This window comes from Lygodium microphyllum, chromosome 8, assembly GCF_053477565.2.
Source record: "Lygodium microphyllum isolate KBCC chromosome 8, Lygodium_microphyllum_v1.1.10, whole genome shotgun sequence".
NCBI lineage: Eukaryota > Viridiplantae > Streptophyta > Polypodiopsida > Schizaeales > Lygodiaceae > Lygodium > Lygodium microphyllum.
Window position 1 is genome coordinate 88,196,061 of NC_141142.1, and position 17,292 is coordinate 88,213,352.

At 45.4% G+C, this 17,292-nt stretch overlaps 1 protein-coding gene across 1 annotated transcript in view; it reads right to left on the minus strand.

Moving 5' to 3' along the window:
- The window catches only part of LOC148032561 (trafficking protein particle complex subunit-like protein), a 91,765-nt gene that overhangs the window by 45,478 nt on the left and 28,995 nt on the right, over positions 1–17,292 (minus strand). Inside the window, exon 4 of the mRNA XM_087683202.1 lies at positions 7–109. Coding sequence (XP_087539328.1) covers positions 7–109 — 103 coding nt within the window. The remainder of the gene's footprint in view (positions 1–6; positions 110–17,292) is intronic.

Sequence of the window (17,292 nt, forward strand, 5' to 3'; positions counted from 1 at the left end):
TCCTACCTTTGTACGAACAGAGAGTGGATTTGAAGCAACAAACTTGAAGTACTGAGGCAGATATTTGCGTTCTCCTTCAGGATCAGTGTAAACAGCCATACACATCAGTCTGCAAACATGTGCATCCGATTGGGTTGTTCAAATGTATCACAATGTGTGAACATGAAGTATATATGTTGTCAGTGTACCAAATACAAGAAACAAAATGGCACAGGTGCTGATTGTATTCACCTAAAAGCAAACGATCACAGCACTTTTAACTTGCAAGATGTCAATGTCTATGAGATCATTCAGAAAAACCATTCAACCTGTGTATCAATTTTGAAATGATATCATAAACTTCGCTATTTGAACTCAATCAGCAATGACCCTACAAGAGAAAGAGAAAGTTACTCTGTTGGAAACTTAGGATAACACTTCCAACTGTGGGTTACGCTTCTATTAGGAACAAATTTTGTTAATGGCACTGCAAGAGAATGAACACATTGCTATGGTGAATACTCTCTCCAATCAGTTTCCCTATTGGCAGTGCACTAACATTGTAGAGCAGCCCATTCACTACAAATGGGCCTATAAAGATTTGAATACACCTTATTAAAGGCCACATCAGGGACCACTAAAGGGATTGTAGCTATAGGATAGGATGTCTGCAACTCTCCTTCCACAGTTCTCATTCCAATTTTTCTCACAAAGACACTGATCATCCACAGTGTGCTTTTCGTTATTTTCATACTATTAAGAATTACAGATGGGAAACATCAAAAGAGGTGAAAACCTGCATCATTAACAATACAAGAAGGGAGAAGTTACAATGCTCCCTGTTCCAAAAAGCTGGAAGACGACTCTCTGATAGCTCCGAGAGTGTATCATATGGATTCATGCCTCAACAGATCCTGAAACGCAGGAAGCAGACTCTGAGAGTAATCAGCTTCTGTAAACGCAGACTGGAGTGTCGGGTTAGGCTGATCAATGATGACTAATGGGCTGGGCAGCTGCTGTAGGTAGGCTGCAAAGGCAGCTGGCTGAGCGCTCTGAAGTGACGGGTGTGCAGTAGAGATGTGATATTCAGAAATGGCACTAGCGGGGGGGGGAGAGAGAGAGAGAGAGAGAGAGAATGTGTGTGTGTGTGTGAGCAGCAGTAGAGAGTGAGAGTGAGAGTGAGAGATGCACGATGTGTGGGTACAGTAATTTGTACCTCTTTTAGGTTTTTTAGATAAATATATGTAAAGTACAAGTGCTAAGGGTGCATTCACACCCGAGCACATATAAAAGGCATGGTGGCCCTTTATTCCTAACAACCTGCCATCTAAAGGCAACGTATCTTAAGGTTGAAGAAAAGAATCAACTAAGTTTTAAGTATATACAAAGCTAAAATACATATACTATCCAACTCCCATCATCTGTCAGCTTTGAGCAAACCGCTTTGCTAGAAGACCCTATTAGAATTTTGCCGATTCTATGAGCAGCGCCCAATGTAATTTGTGTGGTGTGGACACTTGAAGTGTCAATGTAAGGTGTGTACACCTAGTGTCTTAGAAACTTAAAGTAGTGACACTAGGCTCTAGAGCAAAATAAACCTAACTCTAGTTAGTTGGTGGAAGGCTGATTAGGTCAATCCTTGACCTAAACATAAGTTGTACTTTCACTCTATCTTTCATTCTAGCAAGTACACTCTACTCTTTTTGCTTCAGCTCACTCTCTTTCTGTCATTGTCTCTCCTCTCTCTCTCCATAGCTGGCTGCCATTTTCCAACATTTGGTATCAGAGCAGCTCGTACGTGCGGATTCCGTTCAGCCACCGTCAGCCGGTGCATCCCGCCCAAGGTCCTACTACTGCCAACTTGGTTCTCAGCTCAAGGAAGAGTTTTCAGCTGTCATGAGGTGCTGCTGAAGTGGAGGAGGAGCTATAGCTGAGCTGTCTCTTGTCTACTCCAGATTTGTCCAGTTCAACCATCAGCTCCAAATCTGTCCATTTGCTCCAGATCTTTCCAGCTCAGTCATCTACTCCAAATCTGCTGTTTTCAGCCCGCGCACAGCCCTGCACACAATCCAACGCACAGTCCCACACGCAGCCCGAGAAGCTGTTCTTTAAGTTGCTGTATTTTGTACTTTTGTGGGCACACATTTCGAGGCAGGTGTGGTACAGCAGTATAGTGCTGTAATTTACTGGCTGAGTGCTGATTTGGGTGGCATTGTGCACACTTTGGCATTTGAGTGACAGTTTGGTACTTGTTTCTTAATCCCGTGGGGGATTTTGGTACTCTGAGGAGTATACTCTATACTTCAGCATTGATGTATTTGACTGCAGATTTTTGTCTATCATTGACAGCATGGCACGTCAAGGGAATAATGATCAAAGCAACATCCTTGGTGTCCTCACTCAAGAGGACAAACTTGATGGCTAAAACTACCCGTTGTGGAGTTTTATGGTCCGTAACCTTCTTGTGGCGAAGGACTTATGGGACTATGTTACAGGTGATTTGTAGCAACTAGGAGATCTTGCACCTCAGACACCTCAACATAACGCTCAAGGACAGGTTGCTGTTGCTGCTCGTGGTGGTATTGGTGCTGCTACTGCTGTTGCCCCTCCTCTCTCTCCTACTGAGGATCAAAGGAAATGGGACTCAAAAGATGCACAGGCACTTTCTTTGATTGCCTTGTCAATAAAAAGGGCAATTATTCCGCACATTCGGTCTTGTAAGACCTCAAAATCCGCATGGGATGTACTTGAGCGTATGTTTGCAACACGTAATGAGGCAAGGATATTCTATCTCCATAGAGAGTTGGCCAATGTGACCATGGATGAAGATGATAGCATGACAGAGCACCTTACTCACATACAAGATTTGCGTGAGTAGCTACACAACGTTGATGAGGTCATTCAGGATGCTGAATTGGTAAACATCACACTGAACTCTCTTCCAAAGTCATATCTTGGTTTCCACACCTCTTTGATGTTGTCTTTGAGGGGGGGGGGGGCAACAGCCCCTTACATTTCTAGAGTTGAAAGGCCTCTTGCTGCAACAGGAACAGACTCGGAAAAATGTAGCATTGCGTTCAGGTGATGTGACTATGCTTTCCAAGTTCAAAGGCAAAGGATTGCATTCAGCCCCTGCTAGGAAGCGTGTTACATGTGCGAACAGCAGCAGTTATGATGTATGTGCCATTGAGACAATCACTATTACTGCACAAATGGTTGTGATTTCATGCTTCTAGATGTCTTGTTTGTAGCTGGCATTACAAAGAACTTGTTGTCTATCTCTGCTTTTAATAAGCATGGCTTTCAAGTCATCTTTGAGAATGACAAATGCATTGTTAGAGACAAAGAGATGGATTATGCACTTAGGCTGTCCGGCACCCTTCATAAGGGTCTATTTTTGTTGGATACACATGACAGACAATCTCGTGATGCTTTAGCAGTCACTACTCTTTCGCTCACTATGCAAAATGCGGAGCTATGGCATGCCCGCTTTGGACACATGAGCTTTGGGAGTTTGATGACCTTCAGAGGTGTCATATGGTAGATGCATTGCCTCGAGTGGAGACTCCACCTCCTCATGCATGTGAGGGATGTATTTTGGGCAAGATGCATAGGTTTGCCTTCAAAAAGGATGGTACAGTGCCTACTGTCCGAAAATGTAGCTTATTCACTCTAATGTTTGTGGTCCCATGAGGACACGTGCACTTGGAGGTCATCAGTACTTTGTTACATTTATTGATGACTACTCTCGGTATACATGGGTGTATAGGCTGAAGGCAAAATCCGATGTGTTCATGCATTTCAAACATCTTGTTGCAAAGCTTGAAGCTGAAACTGACTTAAAAGTGCAGACACTTCGCACAGATAGAGGGGGGGAGTACATGTCTCGTACTTTTGAGACATATTTGCTTGATCATGGCATTATGCATCAAGCCACTGTTAGAATGACTCCTCAGCAAAATGGTGTTGCTGAAAGGTCAGAATCGGACTCTTATGGAGATGACTCGTTGTATGCTAAAAAGCAAGGGGCTACCTCATAAATTTTGGCTAGAAGGCCTTCAATGTGCAAATCATGTGTTGAATCGTGCACCTGCTAAGGCACTGAAGACAATCACACCGTTCGAAGCTTGGCATGGCAAGAAACCCAAAGTAGACTACTTTTGGGTGTTTGGTTGCATAGCCTATGCACATGTTCTGATAGAGCTGTTGGGTATTTGACTCACGCCTTACTTACGCCTACGCTCATATGGGAGTGTCGGTGATCAGTAGGACACTGGGGCACTTTTTACTCTCGGTAGGAGAGGTTTTTCCCCCAGACTTATGGTCTTATTGTTGTATGTACTTATGTGCTTATGTTACACACATTTGGGCACTTAGTGTGTGTCAAGTGTGAACACCCCCTACAACCCTAAGGTTTAAGGGTTGTACTTTGTACTTTCTGGTTACACTCATTCAGTCTATTCTCTTGGGTGTCGTGCTTCAACTCTGTCTCTCACTCTCACACTGTCTACTGAATCCTGGCTACACCTCGATCCTTCCATCTCACATTTGGTATCAGAGCACAGCTCTGAACTCAGCTTCTGCCTGCAGTGTGCAAGTCTATAGTCTGCAGCCCACGCCAGTTCTGCTACAAGCCGCCGACGCACAGCTCCACGCAACCTGTCTCCAGCGCAACGTCAGTCTCGTCTGACAGAGTCAACGTCAGCTCCACCCGCCAGTCAGCTCGCATCAGCCTGCTCGTCCGCCAGTGCACAGGGTTTGACGCTGCAGTCCGCCAGCGCACAATCAACTCGCATCTGTCATGTCAGCAGCAGGAGCCGACGTCTGCTTGCGCGCTATTCGTTGCTGCAGTCCACGTCAGCACTGCCGCCCGCCCGACGACCTGCCACACAACACGCGCAGCCCGCCCGCCCGACGACCTGCCACACAGCGACTGTCCTGCCCGTCGTTTGACACCTCCACGACTCAACGCCTGCAGCTCGCGTCAATCTTCCCGCCGTATGACGAGTCCACGTCAGCAACCTGCGTTTCGTTTGCACGTCTGACCAGCGACCTGCCTCTGCTCGTGGCCTGCTCCACGTCAGGTACATTTTTAAACAAAAAATTTTTAATTTCAGCCCAGAACACAGCTCTGGAAGAGGAGGTTCATACGCGGCAAGCACAGGACAGGTGGGGGATAAATTTCATGCAAATTTCTGGACTGGATCATCAGAAATTTTGGGGCTTTTGTGTATTTTGTGGACAGTTGCATTTGAACTGCTGGTACAGTCACAGAAAGACTGTTTTGACAGAAATTTGGCAAAAATTTTGGGGATTTTGAGATAACAGTGTTGCAGTGCATTGTTTGCACCTTGGGAAGAGTGCATTAAAAGACAGTTTTCTGACAGAGTACGCCCTTGCACATTAATTGCAGAAACGTATTTGCTGCAATTTCTGGAAATTTGCAGGTTTCCAGTTCATACTGCTTTGACATTGCTCATTTTGTCTTTGGAAATTTGTCATCATGGCAAATCAGGGAGGTGATGTCTTTACGTATGTATCCAAGGAAGACAGATTGGACGGAAACAACTATTCCCTTTGGTCATTCATGATGAAGAATGTATTAGTGGCCAAGAATTTATGGGATTATGTCAATGGAGAGGAAACTCGACCGGGAGTTGTAGCTCCCGTTACTCCTCCTCCCCATGGCGCACGTGGACAACGAGGACCTCAGCCCGCTCCACCTCAGCCACTTCCTCCAAGAACTGCAGCTCAAAAAGCTTGGGATACACGTGATGCACAGGCCTTGTCGCTGATTGCTCTGGCAGTTCAGCGGTCCATCATACCTCATATCCGTTCGGCATCTTCTTCACGAGATGCATGGCTGACTTTGGAGCATATGTTTGCAGGAAAGAATGAGACTGGGATCTCTTTCTTGAAGAAAGAGTTGGAAACTCTGAAGATGCATGAAGGTGATTCTATGCAGGATCACTTAAATAAGATTCAGGACTTGAGGGAGCAGCTCATGAATGTAGATGAGTATTTTTCGGATGCACAGTTGATATCCACCACCTTGAATTCCTTACCTCCTTCGTACTTGTCTTTTCATACTGCATTGAACCTCACCATGAGGATTGCTGAGCACCCACTCACTTTTATTCAGCTGGTTAGTTTGCTTCTAGAGGAGGAGCAAACACGAAAAAATAGTGGTGTGGATGCTATAGTCTCTGAGCAGGCTTTTGTGGCAAGACAGAAAGGCAAAAACAGCAAGGTTAAAAATGCTCCACAGAGTTCTGGCACTTCGGGCACATCGCAGAATCAGCCACAAGGGGGGACGCAAGCAAAGAAAGGAAAATGTCATTATTGTAAGAAGCCCGGCCACTATATCATTGAGTGCAGAAAGCGCATTGCCAAAGAGAAGAAGAAGGAGTCAGGAATGTCTGTTTCTACTACTCCTTCCACTGCTAGTGAGTCCGCGTCCTTTGTTGTGGACAGGGACTATTGTTTTTACACTTGGCAGTTATGACATCTCTTGGGCCGATAGAGCACTTAGCTCTACAGAGGATGCTGATACTTGGTCTTTGACAGTGGTGCTTCTAGACATATTACATCTCGCAGAGATTTGTTTGCTTCAGTCAGTGCACCTCCCGTTGGGAAATCGGTATAGTGTGCCAATAATGCATCATACCCTGTTCGTGGTATTCGGGAGATTCAGCTCACAGCCATTGATGGCTCTATTCTCCGCCTGCAGGATGCTTTGTTTGTGCCTGGAATCAAGAAGAATTTGCTTTCTATTTCTTCTTTGGCACGCTGTGGTATGCAAGTCACCTTTGACGATAACCGTTGCATGGTTAGAGAAAAAGGATGCATGACTTTGGTCTTGACAGGATCTTTGTGTCATGGTTTATATGAGTTGGATGCTCTTTCAGTAGATCAGTCAGCATACTTGACATCCACTCTTACTCCTGCTATGATACAGGCGGAGTTATGGCATGCTCATTTGGGGCATGTAAACTTTGGCAGCTTGATGCTTTTGCAGCATACTCAGATGTTGGATGGCTTACCTCTCTTGGAGAGACCTCCTGAGCACTTATGCGAGGGATGCATCGTTTCTCATTTCCTCGTGATGTTGCTTTTCAGAGCAACAACCAGATTGCAGTTGGTGCATTCAGATGTTTGTGGGCCTATGCAGACCATGTCATTGGGTGGTTGTTATTATTTTGTGACATTCATTGATGACTTTACACGTTTTTGCTGGGTCTACTGTTTAAAAAAGAAGTCAGAAGTGTATGATGCATTTTTGGCTTTCAGTGCACTTGTTGAAAACCAATCTGGATGCAAGATTAAGACTCTCCGTTCAGACCGAGGGGGGGAATACATGTCCTCTATGCTGAATTCTTTTTTGCAGCAGAAGGGCATAGTTCATCAGTATACTACAGCTTATACTCCACAGCAGAATGGGGTAGCAGAGAGGAAAAATCGGTCACTCATGGAGATGGCCAGATGTATGCTGAAGGCAAAGAGCTTGCCTCATAGTTTTTGGATGGAAGCAATCATGTGTGCTTGCCATATTTTGAACAGATGCCCTACCAAAGCCTTGAAGACCATCACACCATTTGAGGCTTGGAACAGCCGTAAACCTTCTGTTGGTCACTTTCATACCTTTGGGTGTCTTGCCTATGCCCATATTCCACAGGTACTTAGAAAAAAATTGGACAACAAGGCTGTTAAGTGCATTTTTATGGGATATAGCAATGAGAGCAAAGGCTACAGACTCTATGATCCCGTTACAAAGAAGGTTTTTGTCAGCAAGGATGTTGTTTTTGATGAAAAATCAGAATTATCCTTGGCTGGTTTGGACACATATCAGGCTGCCCGTGATGTTTTTGAAGGGCTGCTGCCCATTACTTTTGGTGATTCAGCTGGAGGTTCAGAAAATGAACCTAATGTTCAGCCAGCTGCTCCTATGGAAAGTGCAGAAATTCAGCCATTGGCTGATCGGAATATTCAGCATCATGCTGAAACTGAAATTCAGCAAGAGCTTACACACAGTCAGGATGCTAGATAGTTACCTAGATGGTATTTGCAGACTATGCAAGATAGTCCTTTGGATGCACCCATGGCTGGTCGTACTAGAAGGCAAACTCGTTTGCATGATTCAGCACATACCATGGAGTTTATTATGGCAGCAAGTACTTTTGATAATGAAGAGCCTGAATGTTATGAAGATGCACAACACAATGTGCATTGGATGGCAGCTATGCAAGCTGAATTAGATTCTATTACTAAGAATCAAACTTGGGATTTGGTGTCCTTGCCATTTGGGAAGAAAGCCATTGGAACGAAATGGGTCTACAAATTGAAAAGAAAAGCAGATGGATCCATTGATAAATACAAGGCACGGCTGGTAGCTAAAGGCTACGCACAGAAAAAGGGCATTGATTATGAGGAGACATTTGCTCCTACTTCCCGTATGACGACCATCAGGTCTATGATTGCTTTGGCTGCACATTATGGTTGGACAGTGCATCAACTAGATATCAAGACTGCATTTTTACATGGGGAACTTCAGGAGGAAGTTTATGTACAGCAGCCCATTGGTTTTGCAGTTGAAGGCTCAGAACATTTGGCATGCAAGCTCAAAAAGGCACTATATGGTTTGAAACAAGCTCCTAGAGCTTGGTATGAAAAAATGTATGCTTTCTTGCTTGGTCAGGGGTTCCTAAACAGCTCATCTGAGTCTACCCTTTACGTATGTAAAGAAGGGGGATCTATGCTGATTTTATATCTTTATGTTGATGACCTTTTGCTCACTGGAACACATGCTGATCAGATTTCAGCATTCAAACAAAATTTGCAGCAAACTTTTGACATGTCTAACTTGGGAATTTTGCATTACTACTTAGGCATCCAGTTCCTACATAATGCTCGAGGTATCGTGCTATCACAGTCAAGGTATATTGGGCAGCTTCTTGAGAAGTTTGGCTTACAGGATTGCAAGCCAGTTTGTACTCCCATGGAACCTGGACTGAAACTGTCATTACATGATGACAGTGATTTGTTTGATATACATACATATGCTCCTGCAGTTGGATGTCTTATCTATCTATGCAATACTAGGCCGGACATACAGTTTGCAGTTTCAGCTTTGAGCAGGTATATGCATCAGCCACGTATGTCACATTGGCAAGTTGTCAAGCGTGTTTTTCGCTACTTGCAGGGTACTCATTCTCTTGGGTTGCTTTATGCCAAGGGGGGACCACTGCAGTTACATGCTTACAGTGATTCTGATTGGACTGGTGATTATGATACACGTCACTCCACTAGTGGCAATTGTTTCTTTCTTGGCTCTTCTTGCATTTCTTGGCTTAGCAAGAAACAATCCACTGTTGCCACATCGTCATGTGAAGCTGAATACAAGGCAGCTTTCACTACCACAGTTGAATGCGTATGGCTTAGACGCTTGCTAGCTGATTTGGATGTATCTGTTACTGAGCCTACTCCTTTGTTCACTGACAGTCAGAGTGCCATTGCAGTGGCACGGAACCCAGTGTTTCATGCTCGCACGAAACACATTGAGATTCACTATCACTTTGTCAGAGAGAGGCTACATGCAGGTGATATCAACCTTGTCTATTGTCCTACCACCAGTAATGTGGCAGACATCTTCACCAAAGCTCTTCCTTGTGACAAATTTGAGGCATTTCGCGATGCTTTAAATTTGATATCCTTTGGTGGCGGATGATCCTTGTACTCTTGAGGTGAAAAACTACTGGTGCGAGGAGGATGTAGGCATACGTGGGTCACCACCTCTTGTGGGAGGGGGAGATTGGTTTGGGGGGGATCACCTGAAATGGGTGCGGATCAGGGGAGGTGCTCGGCAGGGGTGGTGGTAGGGGGGAAGAGGATCGGGGGATGGTGGGACGGACGGAGGTACGTGGCGGGTGTAGAGGGGGGCTGGTGGCCCTGGAAGGGGGAGGGCTGTGCGCCAGGGTCAGTGAGGGGGGCATGGGAGGTTGGGGGGGTGGGTGTGGGGGCTGTGGGATCTCAGGTGAGGTAGTCTGTGGCGTGGGTGGTGGATGTGGGGGACTGCGGTCTTGCCGGGTGGGGCGGGCAGGGGGGGCTGCGGGGTACTTTATCGGGGGGCATCGCTCGCCCTCCTGCTCCCTGCTGTTGTCGAGGCTGTGTCTGAGGAGCTGGCTGTGGCCCCCCCTGCCATCTCCCTCTCTATCGTCTTTGGACCCGTGTGAAGCCGTCAGTGTCCACCTGCGGGCCCGGCGACGGAGCCGCCTTGGCTCCGAAATGCGTGCAATCTGCTGCCTGATGCCCAAAGTCGTGGGCAGCGTAGGCGGTGCCCTGGTTGCCCAGTCACAATGACCAGCTGCCTAAAGGAGTGACCTCCTGCCTCAATCTCCAAGAACTTTGGTATACCCTTTTTGTCTTTTACGGCCACTTGTATCTTTGGGACTCCTGCAGCTGTCACTGTATCCGCGAAGGAGACCGGAAGAACTATGCCACAGAGCGTCCAAAGTCCTCCACTAACTGGGTGTGAGATGGAAGGATCGAGGTGCAGCCAGGATTCAGTAGACAGTGTGAGAGTGAGAGACAGAGTTGAAGCACGACATCCAAGAGAATAGACTGAATGAGTGTAACCAGAAAGTACAAAGTACAACCCTTAAACCTTAGGGTTATAGGGGGTGTTCACACCCGACACACACTAAGTGCCCAAATGTGTGTAACATAAGCACATAAGTACATACGACAATAAGACCATAAGTCTGGGGAAAAAACCTCTCCTACCGAGAGTAAAAAGTGCCCCAGTGTCCTACTGATCACCAACACTCCCATATGAGCGTAGGCGTAAGTAAGGCGTGAGTCAAATACCCAACAAACCCCCCTGGAGTGAAGAGTGATCCCACACAGCCACCAGCTCATCTGCCCCTGCCACCCGTCACACTTTCCCGAGACAGGCACAGCTGTTGCCACAAGAGTTCTTCCGCAGTGGCCCATGGTCCTACTTGAGAGTTGCGGAGCACTAAGAGTTCCCACTACCTCTAGAGGTGGGGATCTTCATGGTTCGCAAGTCAAGGAGGGGCAAGGTCCATCTACTAGCACCACCGGATGGACCAAACTACACTTTTTTTATTTAGTCCTCTCACTCAAGGGATTGGACGATGACACAAATAGAGGAGGAGTTGAAGAGTCAAGTGGCGGACCACATCTCCCAGTGGATGGGAGAAGACGGACTAGCACTGTTTGCACAGCAGTGACCTGGTTGCATGATGGACATTAATTGGTGGGCTGGTGCTGAGGTCCCACACTTGAGCATTATCTTCCGAGCCCCTCCATAGTGGAGAGCTTCGAAGGATGTGACTGAGTGGCCCCTGGCAAAGGCGGCCCGTTTCTACCAGTGTACAGAGTCACGACTCTCAGCATGGCTAATAGATACATGGATAGTACCACCTAGAACATCTATCACCCCTATGGTCTGGCCGAGGACCACCATGGGGGACTGGAGTTTGCTGTCCAGACCTATGGCAAAGCGTACTTGCATGCCCCATAGTTTTTCCTCTTCATCAGTAGCCTCCACACCCAACAGATGCATGTTCAGTCAGTCGCAGGTTTCCCCATGAGCTTACACCTTGCATCCTCGAATGTGAATAGTCTCAACTACAGTGGGGCACATGGTTCCACAAAGTTGATTGTTCGGCAAGAGTTGCAATCTGCCCTTGCCGGACCAATCGACATCGTACTTCTACAGAAGCACAAGCTCACTCCCACACAGGCCCAATGGGTAGGAAAGGTACTCCCGGGCAGCTCACACACTTACTGGGAGCACGCCATAGGTGCCCATGGCAGGAGTGGAGGCGTATGCACCTCTATTGGCCTGAGTCTCACCGCCTGTGTACGAGATCACGGGACAATAGTGACAGGGAGGGTTCTATGGATCAGATTGGAATTTGGGGACTCTTGCCTTGAAGTCCTCAATGTCTATGCCCCTACGAAGTGTAGGGAAAGGATAGGCACCGAGATCGAGGTAGACAGACCTTACGCGCAGTGAGAGAGATAGAGAGTGCGAGAGAGCAGAGTATAGAGTGAACACGTTTTTAGGTACAATGACGAGCGTACCACTTTAGGTTTTAGATAGATAAATGTATGAAAGTACAATATGCTAAGGGTGTGTTCACACCCGTGCACATATAAAAGACACGACGGCCCTTTATTCCCAACAACCTCCCACCTAAAGGCAATGTGCCTTAAGAGGAGAAAAGAATCAGCTAAGTCTAAGTATGTACAAAGCTGAAATAAATATATCTATCCAACTCCCATCATCCGTCGGCAATGAGCAAACCGCTCTGCTGGAAGACCCTTCGTGAGAAGGTCTGCAGGATTATCATCTATATGCACTTTGACAAGCTCAATGCTCTTGCTGTCAAGTACATCTCTAATGAAGTGATACTTCACATGTATGTGCTTTGTCTTTGCATGAAAGACAGAATTCCGTGCTAGCATGATAGCACTCTGACTATCACAATGGAGAACAGGTAACTCCGTGATGCCAAGCTCTCCCACCAGACGTGAAAGCCATAAAGCCTCCTTGCATGCCTCAGTGGCAACTACATACTCTGCCTCTGTAGTAGACAATGCAACACACTTTTGTAGCCTGGAGATCCAAGAGACCACTCCTCCTGTGAAAGTAAACACATATCCAGAAGTGCACTTCCTGCAGTCCGCATGACCAGCATAGTCTGCATCCGTAAAGCCAACAACAAATGCCTTCTGCTTTCCAAAGCAGATGCACAACTCCTTTGTGCCTTTGAGGTATCTCATAATACCTTTCACTACATCCCAATGCTTCTTACCAGGGGTTGCCATGTATCTGCTAGCCACTCCCACTGCAAAAGCAATGTCAGGACGTGTAGCAACCATAGCATACATCAAACTGCCAACAGCTGAAGCATATGGTATCTTGGCCATTTCAGCCTTCTCATCATCAAATGTAGGGCTGTCCTCTGCACTGAGTTTCACATATGGAGGCAATGGAACCCCAATTGTTCCCCCCCCCCCCTCCATATTGAAACAAGTAGGAGCATGGAATTGACTTTGATGAGATTTTCTCTCCTGTAGTCAAGATGACTACATTGAGAACCATTTTGGGCTTGGTTGCAGTTGAGGATATGGAGCTCATACAAATGGATTTAAAGACTGCGTTTTTACATGGTGATCTGCATGAAGATATATATATGCAGCAGCCTGAAGGGTTTGTTGAAGGGAAAGAACAAATGGTATGTAAACTCAAATGTATTTTGTATGGGCTGAAACAAGCACCAAGAGAATGGTATCATAAGTTTGATACATTCATGTAGTCCCTAGGCTTTCATAGAAGTCAAGTGGATCATTGCTTGTACCCAAGAAGGCAGCAGATGGTAGCTGATTATCTTGGTTTTGTATGTTGATGACATGCTGATTGCTGGCAGGGATACTCATGCCTTGGATTCATTGAAGCAAAGTCTTCATGGCAGCTTTGACATGAAGGATCTCGGTGATGCAAATCACATTCTTGGCATGCGAATACTCAGAGATAGATCTAAAGGTTTGCTCTATCTATCTCACCAGGAGTATATATCCAAAGTTTCTTTGCAACCAATCTTGCTTTTACTTTGGTGAGCAACCAAAAGTGACCTTCATTTTGTAAACCCATTTGCATGGAAGGGTTTTCTGCCCTTTAGGCAACTGCACGAATTCCCAAGTGCCATTTTTTTCAAGAGATTCCATCTCTGACAGCATGGCTTTATACCATTTCTTGTTGTCCTATCTGTCCATTGCTTCCTTGAAGCAAGACGGATCACCACAGTCTGTCAACATGACGTACTCAGCCACATTAATTGCACCAAGAACAAATCTGTCAAGTTGTCTAGTAGCCCTAGACGATCTCCTAAACCAATGGTCATTCTTTGCTGGCCGTTCCTGCAAATTTCCATTTTCAGCATGCTGTCCTGACATTTCAGCCTACAAATCAGCATTAACAGCTTGCTGTCCTGGCTATTCCTGCACATGTAATGGCTTATTTTCATGGGCAATAGCTGGCTGATCATTTCCAGCATCATCTCCTGCATTTAAAGGTTCATTTACAGAGGGTATTTGCTGCTGTACAGCAGGCACATTTTGCTGTCCAAAATGTACTTCTTGCCGGAATACAACCCTACAGACCTCCTCAGTCTTTTCTAGCTATTTGTGCATGCGATCTTCCCGGAAGATAACGTCATTGCTTGCCACTATTTTCCTTTTCTCGGGATCCCACTATTTATACCCCATTTCACCCTCGTCACCATATCCTAGGAAAATGCATTTACAGGACTTTGGCTCAAGTTTGCTGCGTTTTTCTTTACAAATGTGCACAAAAGCCTCACAGTCAAACACTTTCAAATGAGCATATGAAGGTGGCTTGCCCGACCACGCTTCTTGGGGAACTCCCCCCCCCCCAAAAAACCTGTTTGGTGACCGATTAATCAAGTGAACGGCTGTCATAACAGCCTCTGCCCAAAAACCATGGGGTAATGCAGCATGAGACAGCAACGTACGGACCTTATCCTGTATGGTCCGATTCATACGCTCTGCAACTCCATTTTGGGATGGATTATGAGGGGCAGTGAGCTCCCTCTTTATCCCTTTGCTGTCACAAAATGCCTGAAAGGCTTTGGACACATATTCCCCACCATTGTCAGAGCGAAGACACTTAAGTGTCTTATTTGTCTAATTTTCAGCCAATGCCAAGAATTTTTTAAACTTGTCAAACACCTCATCCTTGCTACGAATAGGATAAACCCACACTTTCCGTATAGCATCATCGACAAAGATGACAAAATATTTCTTTCCCCCTAAAGATAATCCTGGCATTTGACATACATCTGAATGTGCTAACTCTAGAGGAGAAGATTTCAAAGAAAGAGACTTTTTGTGAGAAGTTTGTGCATGTTTGCCATAAATACAACGATCACAGTGCTCAAAATCAGCATAACGAAGACAAGGCAAGTAACCCAAACGAGAAAGCACTTTCATTCCTGTTTGACTCATGTATCCCAACCGGCCATGCCACAAAGAAACACTTGGTTGCTCGGTCACAGCAACAACATGGTCACGCACACTAGATACATGAAGTGGATACAAAGTATCACTCTTGCAACCTCTGGCAATAACCCTAGATCCTTTATAGATCTTCCATTTTCCATCACCAAAGGTGGTATGAAAACCATCATCATCTCATTGCCCTGTGCTGATCAAGCTCTTCTTGAGCTAAGGTACATGCCGTACATGCTGAAGTGTATAGACAGAGCCATGCTGAAACTGTAACTGCACACTGCCAATACCTGCAATCTCACATGCATAGTTGTCCCCAAGATGGACAACACCATGTCGACCCCCTGTATATGCGGAAAACCACTCACGATGAGGGGTGACATGAAAAGAAGCACCTGAATCAAAAATCCAGGTATGCATGTCATCATCTGTATCTGCAAGTAGAGCATGTGCACCAAAATGTGAAGAGACAAAGAGTACATCACTCCCACTGTCACTGTCATGAGTGACTACATTCACCTCTTCAACTTTTACACTGCTTTTCTTAGGCCGACTGTCCTTCTTCTCTTCCTTGCAATCATCTGTCTTTTTGCCTTTTCCTTTCTCTTTCTTCCATTTGTAGCAGTCACATTTAAAGTGACCCTTCTTGCCACAATGACGGCATTCAACATCTTTGCCATGTGATTTACTACATCCCTTGCCATCATATTTGCCCTTTTGCTGTGATCTGCCACTAGTATGCAAAGAACTGGAAGACTTGCTGGATGCATTGTTTTGCCGATTCATCTCTTCCATATGCAGAGCACTCTCTACATCAGCATACAAAAGGATCACATTAGAATTGCTCATAGCAGTCCTGAATGTATCCCAACTCTCTAGTAGAGTGCAAAGCAAGAAAGTAGCCTTAAATTCCTCATCAATCATAAATTTCAAGGCAACCAGCTGGCTGAAAATGGAGTTAAACTCACTCAAGTGAATAGACATTGCTGTACCTTCTTTCATACGCAAATCCATAAGCTTTTTCAGCCAATACACTTTACTTGCAGCGCTCTTCTGTGCATACAGTTCTTCCAGTCTAGTCCATATAGCATATGCAGAATCCAAACCTTCAATGTTGAAGAGCAAGGCATCAGAAATCGATAGCTCTATGGTTGAGCGTGCAAGCTCATTCAACTCATCCCAATCGTCCTGATCCATGTCCGCAGGCTTTGCCCCTTTAGTTTTGATCAGCTTTGCCTGCTTCTTTTGTAACAGGATATTGTAGCACTGTTTTTGCCACACTGCAAAATTATGTGCACCTTCAAGCTTCTTTATATGCATCAAATTACTGCTGTCATTGCTGCCAGCCATGGTTTTCAGCTCAAAAGTGACCAAAAAACCAGTAAATGCAGGCCCAAATTGTCACCCAAGTAGCCAAGATACAAACAAGTACCAATCAGCAATAAATGACCACGCAGAAGTACAGATTTCAGATCTGTAATTCAGTTTTCAGAAGCACCAAACCAAGTGCTACAGCATTATCCAACTGATTACAGCTGTTCCAAAGAGCATGTGCATCACATTACATGAGAAATCCCAAAATTTCAGCTGCAATTTCTGTTGTACGTGTACCCACGGGGATAAAATTTGACACGAACGGTCAAAAGCCCCAAAATTGGGTGCTTGAAATTGTCAAACACGCATCTGCATTTCCTCTATCATGCATAGGACTGTCCAATTTTGCCAAAATAAAGCAATTTCAGCAAAACACCCAAATTTTACCAAGTGTTGATGTCCAAATTGCACGGAATTCAACCTGCATGTACATAAAATGACCAAATGCTGCATAAATTTTGCCCAAATCGCAAAAGCCCCAAATTGCACGGGGTCTTATGTGCCTCAATGTCGAGAAATTGGGTCAATTTCAGCCCAATTTGTGCATGTACATGAAAAGCCCCAAATGTCGAGGATGAAATGTCACAAATTCCTGCAATTTCTAAGACAAATATCACTGTTGCATCTTGCTCGCATGAAATCTGGACAAATCCCCAAATTTTCCAAGTCCTGCGTGCACTAATTTCAATGAAATTGAAAGAATTTCACTAAAATTTGAAAAGCCCCAAAATTCCTGGGCAAATGTGCACCGACTTTGCAAGTTCTGAGTCAAATTGTCCAATTCTGTGTTGAGATCCCATATTCGAGAAAAGCCCCAAATTTCTGAGCCGATTTTGCACAGATCTAAAGTTTGGTGCTTACGCGCGCGAAACCCTCAGTGAG